This window comes from Prionailurus viverrinus, chromosome D2 (assembly GCF_022837055.1).
Source record: "Prionailurus viverrinus isolate Anna chromosome D2, UM_Priviv_1.0, whole genome shotgun sequence".
Classification (NCBI taxonomy): domain Eukaryota; kingdom Metazoa; phylum Chordata; class Mammalia; order Carnivora; family Felidae; genus Prionailurus; species Prionailurus viverrinus.
The window spans coordinates 76,806,019-76,824,027 of record NC_062571.1 but is presented as its reverse complement, the minus strand read 5'-3'; the positions used below and the strand labels follow the sequence as shown (position 1 = coordinate 76,824,027).

The 18,009-nt window shown below is 40.4% G+C and overlaps 1 protein-coding gene across 4 annotated transcripts in view; it reads right to left on the bottom strand.

The window, feature by feature from the left end:
- Positions 1–18,009, bottom strand: part of SEC23IP (SEC23 interacting protein) — a 43,287-nt gene that overhangs the window by 12,681 nt on the left and 12,597 nt on the right. For all 4 annotated transcript variants that reach the window (XM_047825398.1, XM_047825397.1, XM_047825399.1 and 1 more), the window contains exons 6-13: positions 16,868–16,988; positions 15,241–15,330; positions 13,616–13,757; positions 11,817–12,025; positions 11,120–11,238; positions 10,438–10,590; positions 9,049–9,144; positions 3,976–4,173 (exon numbers count right to left, since the gene is read on the bottom strand). In XM_047825398.1, the coding sequence (XP_047681354.1) occupies positions 3,976–4,173; positions 9,049–9,144; positions 10,438–10,590; positions 11,120–11,238; positions 11,817–12,025; positions 13,616–13,757; positions 15,241–15,330; positions 16,868–16,988 (1,128 nt within the window). The remainder of the gene's footprint in view (positions 1–3,975; positions 4,174–9,048; positions 9,145–10,437; positions 10,591–11,119; positions 11,239–11,816; positions 12,026–13,615; positions 13,758–15,240; positions 15,331–16,867; positions 16,989–18,009) is intronic.

The window sequence follows — 18,009 nt, the reverse complement described above, 5'->3', positions numbered from 1 at the left end:
AGAGACCAAAGTGACAGCACTGACTATCCATAAAGGACGCATGTGTAAAGGGTAGCACCAGTGTCAGTGAGGAGACCGGACGGGGGTCAATGCTATAAACTGCTAGCCAGAGTACAAACCAGCACAGCCTTTTCAGGGGCAAGTAGACAGAACTACCAGAATTTTGTGTGTACGTTCTTGTACCCAGCTATCCCACTTGTACTTATTTAGCTAAAGGAAATAACGAAGAACGTGCACAGAAAATTGGCTTAAAAGTGTTTATCACTGGGTGGCTCAGTCGATTAAGCATCTGACTTCGACTCAGGTTATGATCTCAAGGTTGGTGAGTTCGAGCCCTGCATGGGGCTCGCTGCCATCAGCATGGAGCCCGCTTCGGATCCTCTGTCTCCCTCTCTCTCTGTCTCTCCCAGGCTCACTCTCCCTCTCTCAAAAATAAATATTAAAAAAAAAAAAAAAAGTGTTCATCACCGGATTACTTAAAAAGGTGGAACACCAGAAACTGCCTACATGTCCGATGTTATGGGTGAACTGTGTCCCCCACAAGATACATGGCACTTCCTCAGACCTTATTTGGAAATAGGGTCTTTGCAGCAGTAATCAAGTTATAATAAGGTATTCAGGTGGGCCCTAATCCAACATGATTGGTGTTACTATAAAAAGGGGAAATCTGGACAAAGAGACAGACACATAAAGGATGCAGACACAGGAGGAGCCATGTGAAAAGACGCCTGGAGAGCTACATCTATAAGCTCAGGAGCCCCTGGAGGGCCGCCAGAAGCTGGATGAGGCAGGAAGGGTTCTTCCCCGTAGGTTTCAAAGGGAGCGTGTCCTGCTGACACCCCGCTAGACTTCCAGCCTCTAGAACTGAGACAATCAGTTTCCGTTGTTTAAAGCCACCCACCGTGCGATAGATACTTTGTTACAGCGGCCCAAGCAAGCTAATACATCCGGTAATAAGTAAGTGACAAAATAAATCATTATCTTTCCAAACAGTAATACAAGGCAGTCATTAAAAATGACAGAAATATTTAAACATGGGAATATATTCATAATATAGTGTTTGAAAATAGCAGTAGAATGTTTTGGTAAAACACTATGTAGTATTTTCCCATTTTTATTAAAGCATATATACATAAATATATGCTTAAATAAAAGTCTAGAAGGGCTTGTTCAAACACTTCACACTGGTTAGTTCTGGCTAAGGAGAATATGATGTTATTTCTTTTCTCTTGCTTAAGCAGTTTCTTGGCTTTCCGGCAACAAGCCTCCACACAGGCTATTGTCCACACTGCCCCATAGGCCTTTGGGTAACAGACCCTACTTGCCCACATTGGCCCACCCCCCACAGAGGTGGCATGTGACTTGGGCTGGGTGAATCAACTTGTGCCCCATTCCCCAGGCAATATGAATTGGCCAAAATGGACTTATGACCCAAACTAAGTCAAGTAAATTTTCCTAACTGGACCAACCAGGGGAGATTCCTTTTCCTCTGTGGTCATAAAGCTATAAGGAAAGGAACATACAGTCAATGACACCCATGAGCCCAGGTTCATGGAGAAGGCCAACTACCAGAGAAGGGAATGCAGTGAGAGCGTCCTGGTCACAGGGAGTCCCTGGTTCTACAAATCTTCTGTGCTCTGATCCTTCACAGTTAAATGAGGAAATACCTGCCCTTCATTTGCCAAAGTATGCTCAAGTTTGCTCATGTTTAAAAAGAAAGACATTTTAGAGGCGCGTGGGTGGCTCAGTAGGTTAAGCATCCGACTCTCGATTTCCTCAGGTCATATCATGGCTCATGGGTTCGAGCCCCACATCAGACTCCACACGGACAGTGCAAAGCCTGCTTAGGATTCTCTCTCTCATTCTCTCTGACCCTCCCGCATTCTCGCTCTCTAAATAAATAAACTTAAAAAATAATAATAAAGGGTTCCTGGGTGGTTCAGTCAGTTAAGTGTCCAACTTTGGCTCAGGTCATGATCTCACAGTTTCTTGAGTTCAAGCCCCACGTTGGGCTCCACGCTAATAGTGCGGAGCCTGCTTGAGGTTCTCCGTCTCCTTCTCTCTCTCTGCCCCTTCCCCATGTGAACTGTCTCTCTCAAAGTAAATGAATAAACATAGGGCACCTGGGTGGCTCAGTCGGTTAAGCATCCAACTTCGGCTCAGGTCATGCTCTCACAGCTTATGGGTTCGAGCCCCATGTCAGGCTCTGTGCTGATAGCTCAGAGCCTGGAGCCTGCTTGGGATTCTGTGTCTTTCTCTCTGCCCCTCCCTTGTTCACGTTCTGTCTCTCTCTGACTCTCAAAAATAAATAATAATAAATAAATAAACTTAATAATAGTAATAAATAAAAAGAAAGACATTTTAAAAAATGCAATCTTTATCAGTGAATTGGGTTAAAAGCTTGAATAGACTGTAATAAACACCTTGTTCCATTTTCTGCCTTCTTTAAATCAGTCATGAATTCCTTTATGATAAGGAACCTTAGAGACCCAACTATAAATACACTCAAAAATACAATGTCTATAAAGATTTTAATACTCCCAAGCCACTGAGATACAAGTATAGTAAAGTATACTATTAAATGAAGCACCACTGGGGCGCCTGGGTGGCGCAGTCGGTTAAGCGTCCGACTTCAGCCAGGTCACGATCTCGCGGTCCGTGAGTTCGAGCCCCGCGTCGGGCTCTGGGCTGGTGGCTCAGAGCCTGGAGCCTGTTTCCGATTCTGTGTCTCCCTCCCTCTCTGCCCCTCCCCTGTTCATGCTCTGTCTCTCTCTGTCCCAAAAATAAATAAACGTTGAAAAAAAAAAAATTTTTTAAAAAATGAAGCACCACTGACTCCTTGGTTTTTATAGAAATTTTCTGGGAAAAAAAAAATTTTTTTTCTCCAAGGGAAGAATTGTGAATACTAAAAACTGTAAGTCAAGTGAATGCAGCAAGTTTCTCTCACAGGAATCTAAGGATATATTAGTCTCCCCTCATCCAAGGGGATACACTCCAAGACCCCCAGTGGATGCCTGAAACCTCAGATAATCTGGTACACTATATACCACGTCTTTGCCTACATATCTGCCTACATACATACCTACGACAGTTTAATTTATAAATCAGGTACAGTAAGACATTAACAACGACAATAAAATGGAACTGCAACAATATACTATAATAAAAGTTATGTGAACGTAGTGTGTCTCTTTTGAAATATCTTCTTGCACTGCACTCAGCCTCTTATTGTAATGATGTGAGATGATAAAAGGTCTACGTGATGAGATGAGGTGGGGGGAATGACGTAGGCATGTGACGTAATGTTAGGCTACTGCTGACCCTCTGACCATGTATGTCAGAAGGAGGATCATCTGCTTCCAGGTCACGGTCGACCTTGAGTCACTGAAAACTGCAGGTAACTGGCGTCTACTGTGTTCAGAACATAATTTTATTTCTAAGTACTGCCACTCTGTTGCTGATGGCTATGAGAGACTAATACTATAAAATATAAAGTACTGCTACAAAATAATGGAAAAACTGAAATGAAAACAATTTCAAAAGTAGTAACGTTCAGTACACAATCTCTTACTTGGAACATTTCCATGAAAGAAGCATACAATCCTACTGAATGCAAATCAGTTTTCTCCATCGCCCCCCATAAATGTTGAATTTTTAAAGAATTTAAAGCCAACTCGGGGCGCCTGGGTGGCTCAGTCGGTTAAGCGGCCGACTTCAGCTCAGGTCATGATCTCGCGGTCCGTGAGTTCGAGCCCCACGTCGGGCTCTGTGCTGACAGCTCGGAGCCTGGAGCCTGTTTCAGATTCTGTGTCTCCCTCTCTCTGACCCTCCCCCATTCATGCTCTGTCTCTCCCCATCTCAAAAATAAATAAAACATTAAAAAAAAAATTAAAAAAGAATTTAAAGCCAACTCAAATAAAAAAGATATACGATTCCAATATAAAATTTGCAGCCCTAATCAACATATAAACTTACCTGTCCAGTGCCAACTTCAAAAGACTCATAATCAACATGCACAGAAGATACATAAGCACCAACTGGAAGTTTCCTCTTGGACTCATTAGATTCTGAGGGGAGAGAAGCCGTCTCTTTAGCTTTCTGAGCACTTTCCTCTTGCCCTTTTGTCGAAGCAGCCATCACTGCCTTCTTCTCTGATGCTGCTTTTTTCTGTTCCTGTGAAACACCAATTCATAACATAACCCTGAGGAAAAGTTCAGTTAATCAGCTATCACTATGGAACACGTTATATCGATGGTAAGGAATCCTCAGTCGTTTCTTTGGCAGTGTGGTGATTAGAGAAATGTCCTTTTTAGAGACACACCCTAAATATTTAGGGAAGAAACACCAGGATTTCTACAATTTACTTTAAAATTCTTAAGAAAAAAGGGGCGCCTGGGTGGCTCAGCTGGTTGAGCATCCGACTTTGGCTCAGGTCATGATCTCACGGTTCGTGAGTTCGAGCCCTGCATCGGCTCTGTGCTGACAGCTCAGAGCCTGAAGCCTACTTCAGATTCTGTGTCTCCCTCTCTCTGCCCCTTCCCTACTTTCTCTCTCTCTCTCTCCCAAAAATAAACATAAATAAATAAAATGCTTAAGAAAAAAATGACTAAGAGACTAAGAAAAACAGCAAAACAGCAACATTAAATCTAAATACTGGCTATCATTATACTATTCACTCTACTTTTCTTTTTTTTTTTTAATATATGAAATTTACTGTCAAATTGGTTTCCATACAACACCCAGTCCTCATCCCAAAAGGTGCCCTCCTCAATACCCATCACCCACCCTCCCCTTCCTCCCACCCCCCATCAACCCTCAGTTTGTTCTCAGTTTTTAAGAGTCTCTTATGCTTTGGCTCTCTCCCACGCTAACCTCTTTTTTTTTTTTTCCTTCCCCTCCCCCATGGGTTTCTGTTAAGCTTCTCAGGATCCACACAATCACTCTACTTTTCCATAGAACTTAGATTTTTAATAAAAAATGCCAACTTCTTCCTTTATGGTCTCAACTTTAGACAGATTAAAGTACCATATAATTATAAAATACATACTTCCCATAAAGATATGAATTTGGGGAGAAATTTCTTCATTCAACATGTTTACACCCATCATGTCTACATGGAGCCACTGACTAATTTTCCTCAAAACCATTTTGGGAAGAATGGACGAGCACCCTACAGCTAGAGTCGCACAATGGAAAAACTACTCAGAGATAAAAAGGAATGAACTGCAAATGTTGCAACAACTGGATGAATCTGAAAAACATGATTGTGAGTAAAAGAAGCCAGATACAAGAATATATGATGCTGATTCCATTTATGTGAACTTGAAGAGCCAGCAAAACTCCACAATGATGGAAACCAAAGTAGTAATCGTATGGCAGGAGGAGTGGACTACAGAGAAGCATGAGAGAATTATCTGATGGCAGAAATGTTCTAACTCCCATCTTAGGTGGTGATTACACAGGTGCAAAAACGCTCAAAACTTCCTGCGCTGAACAGAAGACCCACGTATTTCCATGAGCAAGGAAGTAACCAAAGCGTTAGGAGCCTCTGTGGAACAGGTGTGCCTCTGCAGTAATGAGACCAGGTCCACTCACACTGCTTTGTGAGCGCAGCCTGACACAGCAGCCCGACAGAGTCAGAGGAACGTGAGCAGCTGCCATGGGTGGACTGGCCTGTTCACCACAAGCCCACATCTCAGCGGCCCTCGCTCGCCAGGCTGCACACGACTGCCTAAGTCTCTGCTTAAAAGGGCGCCTCAACAAAACAGCTGGCCAAGCGATCTTGTCTATGAAGGGCTTCCAAACACCAGGAAATCGGGAATCAAGTCTAATTGGTTAATTCTTAAGCAAAAAGAGAATACAGAACTCTCTGGCAGCCTTCTTTTCCACTTCCCAACACACCCCCATCATCTCTCACTGAGTCACTAAATAATCACAATGACTGCTCTGAGATGTGTAACAGCCCCTCACCACCCCACTGCCCAACAGCAGGGGTTCGAGAACCGCGTCCCCTCAGAAACTGGAGCAAGAGGTTTACGGGGGCTATATGAAACTATGGCCCAATTCACACACACAAAAATTTTTTTAATGAAGTCAATCCAATTTAAAAATGGGCAGCGGATTTAAATAGACATTTGCCCCTAGAAGACACATATACACATGGCAAACAGGTACACGAAAACGTTCCACATCACTCATCATCAGGGGAATGCAAATCCAATGCACAATGAGGCATCACCTAACAACTGTTAGAATGGCTATCGTCAACAACAGCAAGAGATAACTAGTGTTGGAAATAACGTGGAGAAAAGGGAAAGCTTGTGCACTGTTCATGGCAATGTTACCTGGCGTAGCCACTACAGAAAACAGTATGGAAGTTCCCACCAAAATTAAAAGTAGATACACTATATGATATCTAGAGGGATAACCAAATCAAACAAAATCACGGTCTCGAAAAGACATCTTCTACCCCCATGTTCATTACAGCATTTTTTACACAACAGCCAATATATGAAAGCAACCTAAGTGTCCACTGATGGATGAATGAATAATGTTTTGGTGGGTGTGTGTATAAATCTGTGTGTGTGTGTGTGTGTCTGTGTGTGTATATACACGTAGGAATATTATCTATCAACAAAAAAGAAAGAAATCTTACCATTTGCAACATGGATGGACCTTGAGGGCATTATGACAGGTGAAATAAGAAAGAGAAACACAAAGGCTATATGATCTCACTTAAGTGTGGAATCTAAAAATCAACAAACTTGGGGCGCCTGGGTGGCGCAGTCGGTTAAGCGTCCGACTTCAGCCAGGTCACGATCTCGCGGCCCGTGAGTTCGAGCCCCGCGTCAGGCTCTGGGCTGATGGCTCAGAGCCTGGAGCCTGTTTCCGATTCTGTGTCTCCCTCTCTCTCTGCCCCTCCCCCGTTCGTGCTCTGTCTCTCTCTGTCCCGAAAATAAATAAACGTTGAAAAAAAAAATTAAAAAAAAATAAAAATAAAAATAAAAATCAACAAACTTATAAAACTTGAGAACCATTTGGTGTAGCCAGAGATAAGGGCTGGAGGGTACGAGAAATGGGTAAAGGGGGTTAAAAAGTACAATCTTCCAGGTATAGCATTTAAAAAAACTTTTTTAACCAAGCTGATAATAGAATTGTTTCAATTTTAAGCTGACCTCCAATTTTTTTTCCTTTAGCCCTCCATATCAGCCAGTAGGCCCTAGCCAATAGCAAAAGAAAGCAAATGTTAATGGCAAAACCAGGAAGGAATCAAAATGTTAAAAACTCATTTATTACAGACACATTGCTCATGGCTGAAATTTTATTACATAGTTTATGGTACATATTTTTAACTTTTAACATGTCTAAAATAAAAATTAAACTTCAGACTAAACAGATGATTTGATACTAAGTCGTAATTTGTGACAGAACTAATAAGCAGGAGAGTATTTCATGGTATTTCTTTAAAAGCACCATGACTTTTATGGCACCTAGGTGGCTCAGTTGGTTACACATCCAACTCTTGATTTTGGCTCAGGTCATGATCTCCCGGTTTTTGAGATCAAGCCCCGTGTCGGGCTCTGCACTGACAGCTTGGAGCCTGCTTAGGAGTCTCTCTCCCTCCCTCTCTGCCCCTCCCCCTGCTCACATACATATGCACTCTCCCTCTCTCTCAAAATCAATAAATAAACTTTAAAAAAAAAAAAAAGTACCATGACTTTCATGGCCATAAAAACATGCTTGAGAACCACTCCCTTATAAAAGAAAATCCAAACTCCAACACCTGCCATTCCCACCTCCAGGAACCTTTGTCCTACAGTATTCCCAATTCACCTGTTTCAGCCCCAGGAAAACACAAGCCCACTCCTGGAAAGCCATCTCCCCTAATCCTCTCTCTCCTTCAAGCTCAAGCATCAGCATTTGGAGGAGTCTTCTCTCCCCATTCCCAGCCCCTTCTCCCCAGGCCAGAAATACCACCCCTCCCCTGGCTGACAGCACAGACGACACTCTGTTCCAGGACCGATGCATCATTTGTGGTCAAATCTCTGCCCCTAACTAGACCACATAACCTTGTTCGTCTCCAAATCCCAAATACCGAGCATGGTGCCTGACCCAAAAGATATTCATAAGATGCCGAATAACTCAACTACACAAGCTAATCGTAACAAATCAGTTCTATGACTTTATAGTCCTATTGCGTATAAAGTGACGTATGGAAGTTCCAAACATGTGACACAAATAGAAGAACCACAGAAATTCAAAAGATGGAAGGATCAACACAGACCATGATAACAACAATAAAAATAAAGTAGCCACCCTAAGTGCTAATTTTTCTAAGTATTGAGAAAATCTGTCAAATTAATTTGATTAATAAATGAAAATTAAACGAGTGAGTTTTTTCCCAGTTGTTCTATTTCTTTCTGCATGCTTTTTAGTTGTGGCTTTGTTTTGTATTGTTAAGAATTTTTGCTTTTTGGTTGTTACTAATTTAATGAGATTTTAGTGGTCCGTTCTTGTTTCTTTAGATGGTGAGGCCTGAGAAGAGAGAACATGAGCTAACATTTACTGGGGGCAGAGCCGACACGTATGACTTCATCCTCACTGCAGCTCTATAAGGAAGGTAGCATCATTCACATCTTAGAAATGAGGGAAACAAAAGATCCGAAAAGTGAAGCAAATTGCTCATGAGTAAGTAGCTAATAAGTAGTTGAACTGGGAACTAGGGTGACCAATCCATCTTCCTGTCCAGGGCCTACCCAGTGTTTGCACCAGGAAATCCCCAAATACCAATTTTAAAACTGCAAGTCCTTTGGCCTGGGAATTCTCTCGGTTCCAGGAAAAACAGGATGGTCAGTTACCCTAACTAGGACTGAAAATCAGCTCTGGCTGCCTCCAAAGTCTGGGCCTCCGTCAACATGACTGTACCCTCGGGCAGGGAGCACACCCGCTGGCCTAACCATACCAGTATCAACACAAACTTCCAAAATACAAAGGAGCTAGTCAAAGATGGGTTTGGGTTTCTATTTTTAGGGCGGAAATCAACTTTACCAGTTTAACCGCTTTCTGTTTTACAAAGTTAGCTATCTTCTTTCTGGGTCCAAGGGGTATGCCCATCTCCTTCAGGTCATCAACTGTGCACATAAGCTTTAAAAGGAAACAGATAAGCACATTAGTTAATTGGTCTAATGACAGATGAGCTGCAACTGAAATAAGGAAATGATAACAAGGACCCATATCACTGAAAGCAATCTAAGATCCAGTCGATTTTTTAAAAGTCCATTTGTTTTTAAATCATGGATTAATTTAGCTTGTAAAATCTGGGGCCTCCACATCTAAACCACTCTATTTATTTTTGGCTGAAAATACATGCGTGTTGTACAAAATCCAAAAGCTACAGTCGAGCAGACAATGAAGTCTCTCCCCTCCCCTCCTGTCCTCACCACCCCTCGCAGCAGCCACTGCTGACAATCTGCTCTCCTTCCAGAGACACCTTCTGTATATACAACACCTATGTGGTTTTCCTTGTATGTGTAGCCTGCTATACAAACAGGACTAAACTGTGCGCTTTTCTCATAACATACCTTGGGAATCACTTCACACCAGTATTTCTGACACTACCTTATTTATTCCACAGCTGCAGGGTATTCCATCGTGTGCATGCACCATTAATTATTTCACTGGTGCCCTACTGGTGGACATGGAAGGTGTTTCTGAGGTTTTGCTATTATAAACAGTGCTGCAGTGAATACCCTTGTAGAAATTCTCGTGTAGGGACGCCTGGGTGGCTCAGTCGGTTACGTGTCCAACTTCGGCTCAGATCATGATCTCACCATTCGTCAGTTCGAGCCCCAAGCCCCACACTGGGCTCTGTGCTGACAGCCCAGAGCCTGGAGCCTACTTCCGATTCTGTGTCTGCCACTCTCTCTCTGTCCCTCCCCTGCTTATGATCTTTCAAAAATAAGCATTAAAAAAAAAAAAATATATATATATATATATATATATATATATATATAGAATAGTTTTTTTTTTTAATTCTTCTGTAAACACTTTTTTTTTTCTTCACTTATTTTCCTACTGTGTTGATGGGCTTTGTGGAACTATTTTGTAGGAGCTTTAAATAATAAGGAAATAAACTCTTTGCCCAGAAAGGATGTTCCAAATATTCTTCTTAATCTATTGCTGGCCGTTAGATGTTGTTTAGGGCATCTCCAGCTATGCAATCTTTCTCTTATGGCTTCTGGGTTTTGTGTCCTACTTAGAAGCATTCCCAGATTATACTAAAAAACAAACAAAACTCCTGCCTTCCATTTTTTAAACATGTAAGTTTCTGCCTTATCTGAAATGTATTATGACGTAAGAATGTTCAAACCATTCTTAATGTTTGATCTTACAGGAAAAACAATTTCAAACAGAAACGAACGAAACTATCATCGGTACCAGAGATTCCATGTCAATCTTTTCCTTTTCAAAAGTGCTAACATATTCAGAGAGGCTAAGTGCTTCCAGAGTTTCTTGCAAACTTAGGACTTCTTCATTTTCAACATCAAGGTCACAAGACTCATCCAAAGTCAGCTTTGACTCTTCAGGCATCTTAAAAAAAAAAAAAGTCAAGGGAACATTACAAAGCTCAGAAAAACTTCCACAAAATGTCTCCTGACCTACAGAAAATCTTAAACAATTTTGCTCCACAAAGAAATCCATTTTAGGTAGTTTATCATCCAAAGTTTGAATATTCTGAAAAAGAATATAAATTTAATAAATCATTCTCACTCCCATTTTCTACAGTAATTTGCTTAACATTTTTTAAAATCCTAAACTTTCTTTCACATTTAAATTTATAATCCAGAAGAAAGAAAAGTGAGAAACTCCAACAAGCTACATGATCCTATCATACTTATAAACCTCAGGATAATTTGATTTATAAAAACATTTCAGGAGCACCTGGCTGGCTCAGTCAGAAGACTCATATGACTCTTGATTTCAGGATTGCGAGTTCAAGCCCCACGCTGGGTGTAGAGATTGCTTAAATAAACTTTAAAAAAATTTTTTTCCGGGGAAGTTCAGACTTTAATAAACTGTTCAGCTTCACTTCTAAATCTGAATGTTAATCAGGCCATACCTGCTTTTCCTGAAAATGTGGCTGCTTCACAACTCCATTAGCAACAGCAAAAGGCCCAGGAGACTTTGACAAATTCAAATCTTTTTGATTAGATAGGATGTCAAATAATATTAAAGAACCTAGAAAAAAAATTGCATTTTGCTTTATAATGTATTAATAATTTTGTAACACTAATTATCATTTTTTTTTACAAAGTCCCTAGGCAGAAGTCATACAAAAGTTAAATGCCATTCAAGATCTGATCATCAATATCATTGTTTTACCAAACAGCAAAATAAACTAAAATACAAAGCATTCCTAGGTAATTGAAAAGCAAAAGCAGAATCTAACTAGACTCACCGCATTCATGTTTACCCTTTATAAAACTTAAAACCTGGGGCACCTGGGTGGCTCAATCGATTGAGCATCTGACTTTGGCTCAGATCACAACCTAATGGTTCGTCGGTTTGAGCCTCGCGTTGGGCTCTGTGCAGACAGCTCAGGGCCTGTAGCCTGCTTCGGATTCTGTGTCTCCCACTGTCTCTGTTCCTCCCCCACTCACACTCTGTCTCTCTCTCAAAAATAAACATTAAAAAAAGAATTGAAAAAAAATTAAAACCTGTAATTCTAAATCTCACACTAACATTGTCACCCTCTCTAAAAGCAGTGAGGACTCAACAAAAATCATGTTTAAAATGTGGATATTTGACAGTTTTACCTAAACTGTGACCAGCAACAGAGACTCCTCCTTTAAAGTCTGGATTCCGACTCATAAAAAGTGCATGTAGACGGTTGATCTCCATGCTCACTTTTTCCACAATCGTCTGACAGTAGGTGGGGCTATTGTAAAATAAAATATCTAGCAAGGTTTCATTGGTAAAGTGACGAAACCGACCAATACTTGGTAAGGTGATTTTCTTAATATTCCTGTTTAAAGAGAAGAAAAAGTATATTCAGTCAGTAGCCACCTTAAACCTATAGATTTTTTAAAGTTTAGATCCTGATTTCTAAATACACAATGAGTAAAGGAATCCCATAGGCTAATTATGAGCTGATTCTGTAGACAGTTATTATAAACGAATCAAGATAAAGCAAAAATTATGTGTGCCTATAGCTATACTATGACTTTGGGGCTTCATGAAGAGTTATTACATAAAAGAACGCCTACATAAAAACTTAAATTTTATTTTTAAAGATGAAAGGCTGCTCTTCCATTTTTCTTCCAATTAAGTGGAAATGAGGACACCTGACAAAAACTGCAGCGGAAAGGACAACAGGGAATGTAACAAAGAATCAGAAAGCAGCTTCATGCACTGAAAAATCTTTCCTGATTTGAGAATGGAGGTAGCCAAGTTCATGAACATCCACATGGAGAGAAAACACCCTCATAATAGGGCCTGCCTGGAATAACATATGGAATAACACAGAATGCCGTTTGTAGAATTAGTTTTATTAAACTACGTGCCTTGAAACATTATGATGTTCACTAAAACCCAGATATGTTATTAGCCCTGTGCCCCAGCAGAAATGTTTACCTCAATCTGTGTTTCTCAACTGGAAGCATTCAAAACTGAGTGGGACACTAACTTGTCATAGTGCCTACAGAGTGCTGCTGGTCTTTAACAACGACTGGAGATGTCTTTGGCTATTATGGGTTCGAGGCCAGAGGAGGGGGTGCGTGCTGTTGTTGTCTAGTGGGTAGAGGCCAGGATGTTCCTAAATGTCCTACAACATACAGGACAGCACCCTGTCTCAACTACTACAGGTGAGAATAGTATTCTAAAATTGGCTTAAATTCCTTAGATTCTCAGGGCACCTGGGTGGCTCAGTCAGTCAGCTGTCTGACTTCGGCTCAGGTCATGATCTCACATCTCATGGGTTCGAGCCTGCTTCGGATTCTATGTCCCCTCACTCTCTGCCCCTCCCCCGCCTCGTGCTCAGTCTCTCTCTCTCTCTCTCTCTCTCTCTCTCTCTCTCTCTCTCTCATAAACATTAAAAAAAAAATTCCTGGGGCGCCTGGGTGGCACAGTCGGTTAAGCGTCCGACTTCAGCCAGGTCACGATCTTGCGGTCCGGGAGTTCGAGCCCCGCGACAGGCTCTGGGCTGATGGCTCAGAGCCTGGAGCCTGTTTCCGATTCTGTGTCTCCCTCTCTCTCTGCCCCTCCCCCGTTCATGCTCTGTCTCTCTCTGTCCCAAAAATAAATAAACGTTGAAAAAAAAAAATTTTTTTTTAAATAAAAAAAAAAATTCCTTAGAGTCTCTTATTTATAATAGGAACACATACATATGCCTACACACATGTGCAAAAACACACATGTAAACACACACAGATAAGTAGCATATAAACATTAACGGCCAGTATTTAAATCATATGTCAGGGCAACTAGAACATTTAAATAAAGGACTGTATTTGTTGAATATATCTGTTGAAGCTACAACAAACTATTTTATATTATGGTTTAAATCTTGAATCTAAGTGTGACTAATCCGAACGACGAGTTATCAAAGTCCACAAACCTGTCAACACCTGTGGCGTCCCCACCCAAGGAACTGTGCCAATGAACAGGAAGAAACTCCACTCTGCTTACTTTCCGATCGTCTACAGATTTCTTGAAATGTGTCTGCAGCAATTTCAGAGAAACCACCCGAAAATCATCCACTTAAAAAAAAAAAAAAAAAATTCAGGAAGACAAATTAAATAGGTTAAATTTTCCCAGCTTGACAGGTAGTTAGCAATTCCCATTAACTATGCCAGTATGCTTTATAACAAACTTCTTAAGAAAAAAAAATAAGAATGACAAAATCAGTCCAATAAAGAAAAAACCCAACTTTTAGGAAGCTCTTTTCAACTTTTCAATAGTTTAGAGGAATATGTAAATGAATTAACTTAACTACCACTTCTGGAAGGCAGCATGGCACTATGGGTACAGACTCTGGAATCAAACTACCTTCCACTGGGCCCCTGCCCAAGAACCCACAGACCACGAAAGCAGAGAAGCTAACTTGCGCTTACGGGCCTCAGTGCCGCACCTACCGGTGCAGAGGACAGACACCCCCAGGGTTTATTGGGAGAGGTAAGCAAAATGACACACGCAAAATGCCTGGCACAAACCAAGTATTGAATAAATACCAACTATTATACAAAATATAAAAACAAAACTTCAAAAATGTAAGTAAACAGGCAGATTCACTGTTCCATTAAACAACTTCTTTCAACTAATTCACTTTAAATTTTTTTTTTCAACGTTTATTTATTTTTGGGACAGAGAGAGACAGAGCATGAACGGAGGAGGGGCAGAGAGAGAGGGAGACACAGAATCGGAAACAGGCTCCAGGCTCTGAGCCATCAGCCCAGAGCCCGACGCGGGGCTCGAACCCACGGACCGCGAGATCGTGACCTGGCTGAAGTTGGACGCTTTACCGACTGCGCCACCCAGGCACCCCTAATTCACTTTAAATTTAAAGCTCAAAGCATAGGTATTCCCAGTTGCTAGAGGTGCTTAGGCAGAGGGTGTCTGTCAGGAAAGGCTAAATCATTTCAAAGATCTCCCTAATTCTAATTATTCTAATTCTTCACAGTCTAGGATTTTATGAGTTACATGTATCATAAGAGCAAATCAAGTACAAATTATTTCCCAGTGATCATTTAAAAATCTCCCCTTACAGTTCCTCAGCCGGTAGTACACAGCTGGAAACTATCTTAAAAATGAACATTTAGGGGTGCCTGGTGGCTCAGTCGGTTGGGCGACCGACTTTGGCTCAGGTCATGATCTCACGGCTTGTGAGTTCGAGCCCCACGTTGGGCTCTGTGCTGACAGCTCAGAGCCTGGAGCCTGCTTCCGATTCTGTCTCCCTCTCTCTCTGCCCCTCCCCCACTCATGCTCTGTCTCTCTCTGTCTCAGAAATAAACATTTAAAAAAAATTTTTTTTTAATGAACATTTAGTTTTTAGTGAACAGCTCTATCTTAGAAAATATTTTGCCAGGTATTTTCTATTTGTTTTAACATAAGGGTGTCACCTTTTGAATGTCTCTGAATAATACCAGAAAATGGTACTTGTTCCAGGAAAAAAAAAAAAATGAACATTTCAATGTTCTTCTGTTAGTTCTCAAGTCATCACATGAAATAAAATGACTAACTTACCACATTCAATAATGCTTCTAAAGCGCAAGTCACACACAGGTCCAATGCCATGCACCATGAACACCAAATGGTCAACCCGAGGCATTTCTCCTACAAAAGAAATGCATACATGGCTATATAAATGCAATATTATAGATACCCCTTTTGTCACCATAAACTGGGCAAAGAACTGTAGGACCCTTCCATGCTAATAAGCTTTATTACTCTCTATGAGATGAGATGAGAAGAACAAAGCTCAAGGTCCACCTCGGTAAGTAACAGTGAACTAGACCAAGAAGTGGAGGAAGGTCACCCCTGATCCCAGAAGTTATGAGCATGTGATAATCATTAGTTTTGTGCCTACTGCATCTCCATAACCTTTGTGATTTCTTCAGGATTCCCCAGGAGACTACTAAGTCCCACATGGAAAAGCAATATGCCAAAATAAAACTTTAAATATTTCCCCCAGTGGGGCACCTGGCTGGCTCAGCTGGAGGGGCATGCAACTCTTGATCTTAGGGTTGTGGTTTCAAGCCCCACACTGGGTATAGAGATTACTTAAATAAATAAATGTAATTAATTAAAATAAAGCATTTTCCCCAAATCCTTCCATTTCCCTATACAATATATATCCTGTATCAAGAGCATCTTCAAGATATATATAGGAAAATCAAGTTAAATCTATTATCTTACTCTGGCATATAGGAACATATGGAACATATGGCATATAGGAACAAGTTAAATTTACTATTTTACTCTGGTTATTTTGTTCAGATTCACAATGAGTACATTTATTTTATAATTTCATAAGACAATGAAACAAAAACGAAGTATGTAATTGTCAAAATAAAATGTGTATATTTTTTAACGTTTATTTTTGAGAGAGAAAACGCGCGTGCGCGTGCCAGTACAAGCAGGGGAGGGGCAGGGAGAGGGGGACAGGATCTGAAGCGGGCTCTGTACTGACAGCAGAGAGACCGATGCGGGGCTCAAACTCGCCAACCACAAGATCATGACCTGAGCAGAAGTCAGACATTTAACCAACCGACTGCCCAGGTGCCCCTGAAATGTGTCATTTTGAATGGTGCCACAGGAGAAACCAAAGCATATACACTGGAGCAGGGGTTGACCAAACAGGCCAAATCTTGCTCACTGCCTGTTCTTTACAAAGCTTTACTGGAACACAGCTATCCTCATTTGTTGATATACTATCTATGGATGCTTTCGCACTGCAATGGCAGAGTTGAGTAGATGCGACCAAGTCCATATGGCCTGAAATATTTACTATTTGCTCCTTAACAGAAAACGTTTGCAAACTTGCACTGGAGTAATACAAGGTAGATAAGGCATAATGAAAAAAAGCCCAAATGTATTGCCAAAAGCCTGGTTTCAACCAGCAAAGTGTTTCTTCACAACAATACGTATTTTAGAATTTACATTACATGGTTTGTATATCTTCAACAGGATTCTCCACTTAAAAATTAAGAGAGAGAAAATAGGATAAAAAGAAAGATATGTGCCAACCTGGCTGATTTCTGCATGTTACAGCAGGTATTCCTAATAATTGCTCCCTTTTTCATCATTCTAAAAATGATGCTACAATAGAGGAGTCAAAAAAAGACCTTGGCCCTAAGCAAACTATACACACCATCAGGAATTTCATCAAGGTTATCATCAATTCCACGCTTTACAACCCTGGGCCTTGTCTGTCCATCTTGTGTGGTTCCCCATTCATCTGGCACTGATGAAGGCTGGAACTGAACAATAACCTTCAAGACATGACAGAAGGATTATGACAGAGCTCACGACCAAGTGCATTTCCACTACAGGCTAAATAATTTATTTCAATACATACTAAACTACTTCATAGTATGAATAATTTATAAATCAAGTACCCGTATTGTTCTCCCAACACCAATTTTATAACAGTCCTGCTAGAGTTCATTAACCATTAAAACTAGGCAAATCAATACCATTACTTCCAATGCGTATACTGGAAAATACTACAACTAAATCAGAAGTAGTATACCTTGATTTTAAAAATGTAACGTAATAATCCAGGGTTATGCGTAAGAAATTAAGGAAAAGTTACCTAGAAGAGAAGAATCTTTGCCTAACAAAAATATTTAAGGCATAATCCTTTAAATAGCAAGATTCTCAATTAATTTACAAAGTTCAATTTCAATGCCAAAAACTGATATACCCACCACTTTTTAGGAAAACACATATTCTGTTAAACCAACTGTTTTGAACTTAGTCCTATGTCACACAGAACATTTTCTTCAAAAAAAAAAAAAAAGGATGCAAGATGGTATGCAAAATGTTTGTGTTTGCATCAAAAACAAATGAAAAACAAAAGGTTAAGAGTAGTTACTAACAGGAGGAGAAAAAGGAAATGCAGAGTAAGAGGCTTTTATTCTTGATTTGATACCTTTTTCTATTGTTTCAATTTTGTTGGCAAATGAATGTTTTTATTTTTATTTATTTCAGTATCAATAAGAACTACAGAAGTGATGAGATTAAAATTACTTTTGTTTTCTTTTATGCTTTTCTAAAATAAATAAATAAATAGCCTATGTTCTGAGAAACTATGATATGCCAAGTACTATGCTGGATGTTTTTGTAGAAATTACTTCGTTTTATTTAAAATATGATCCTGACCCTGGAAAGATTGAAGTAAATCTTATCACAGGTGAGGAACCTGGAACTCAGAGAGACTAAGTGTGGTAAATGAAAGACCACCACTAATCAAGACTTTAAAAAAAAAATAAATTCATGGAGACAATACAA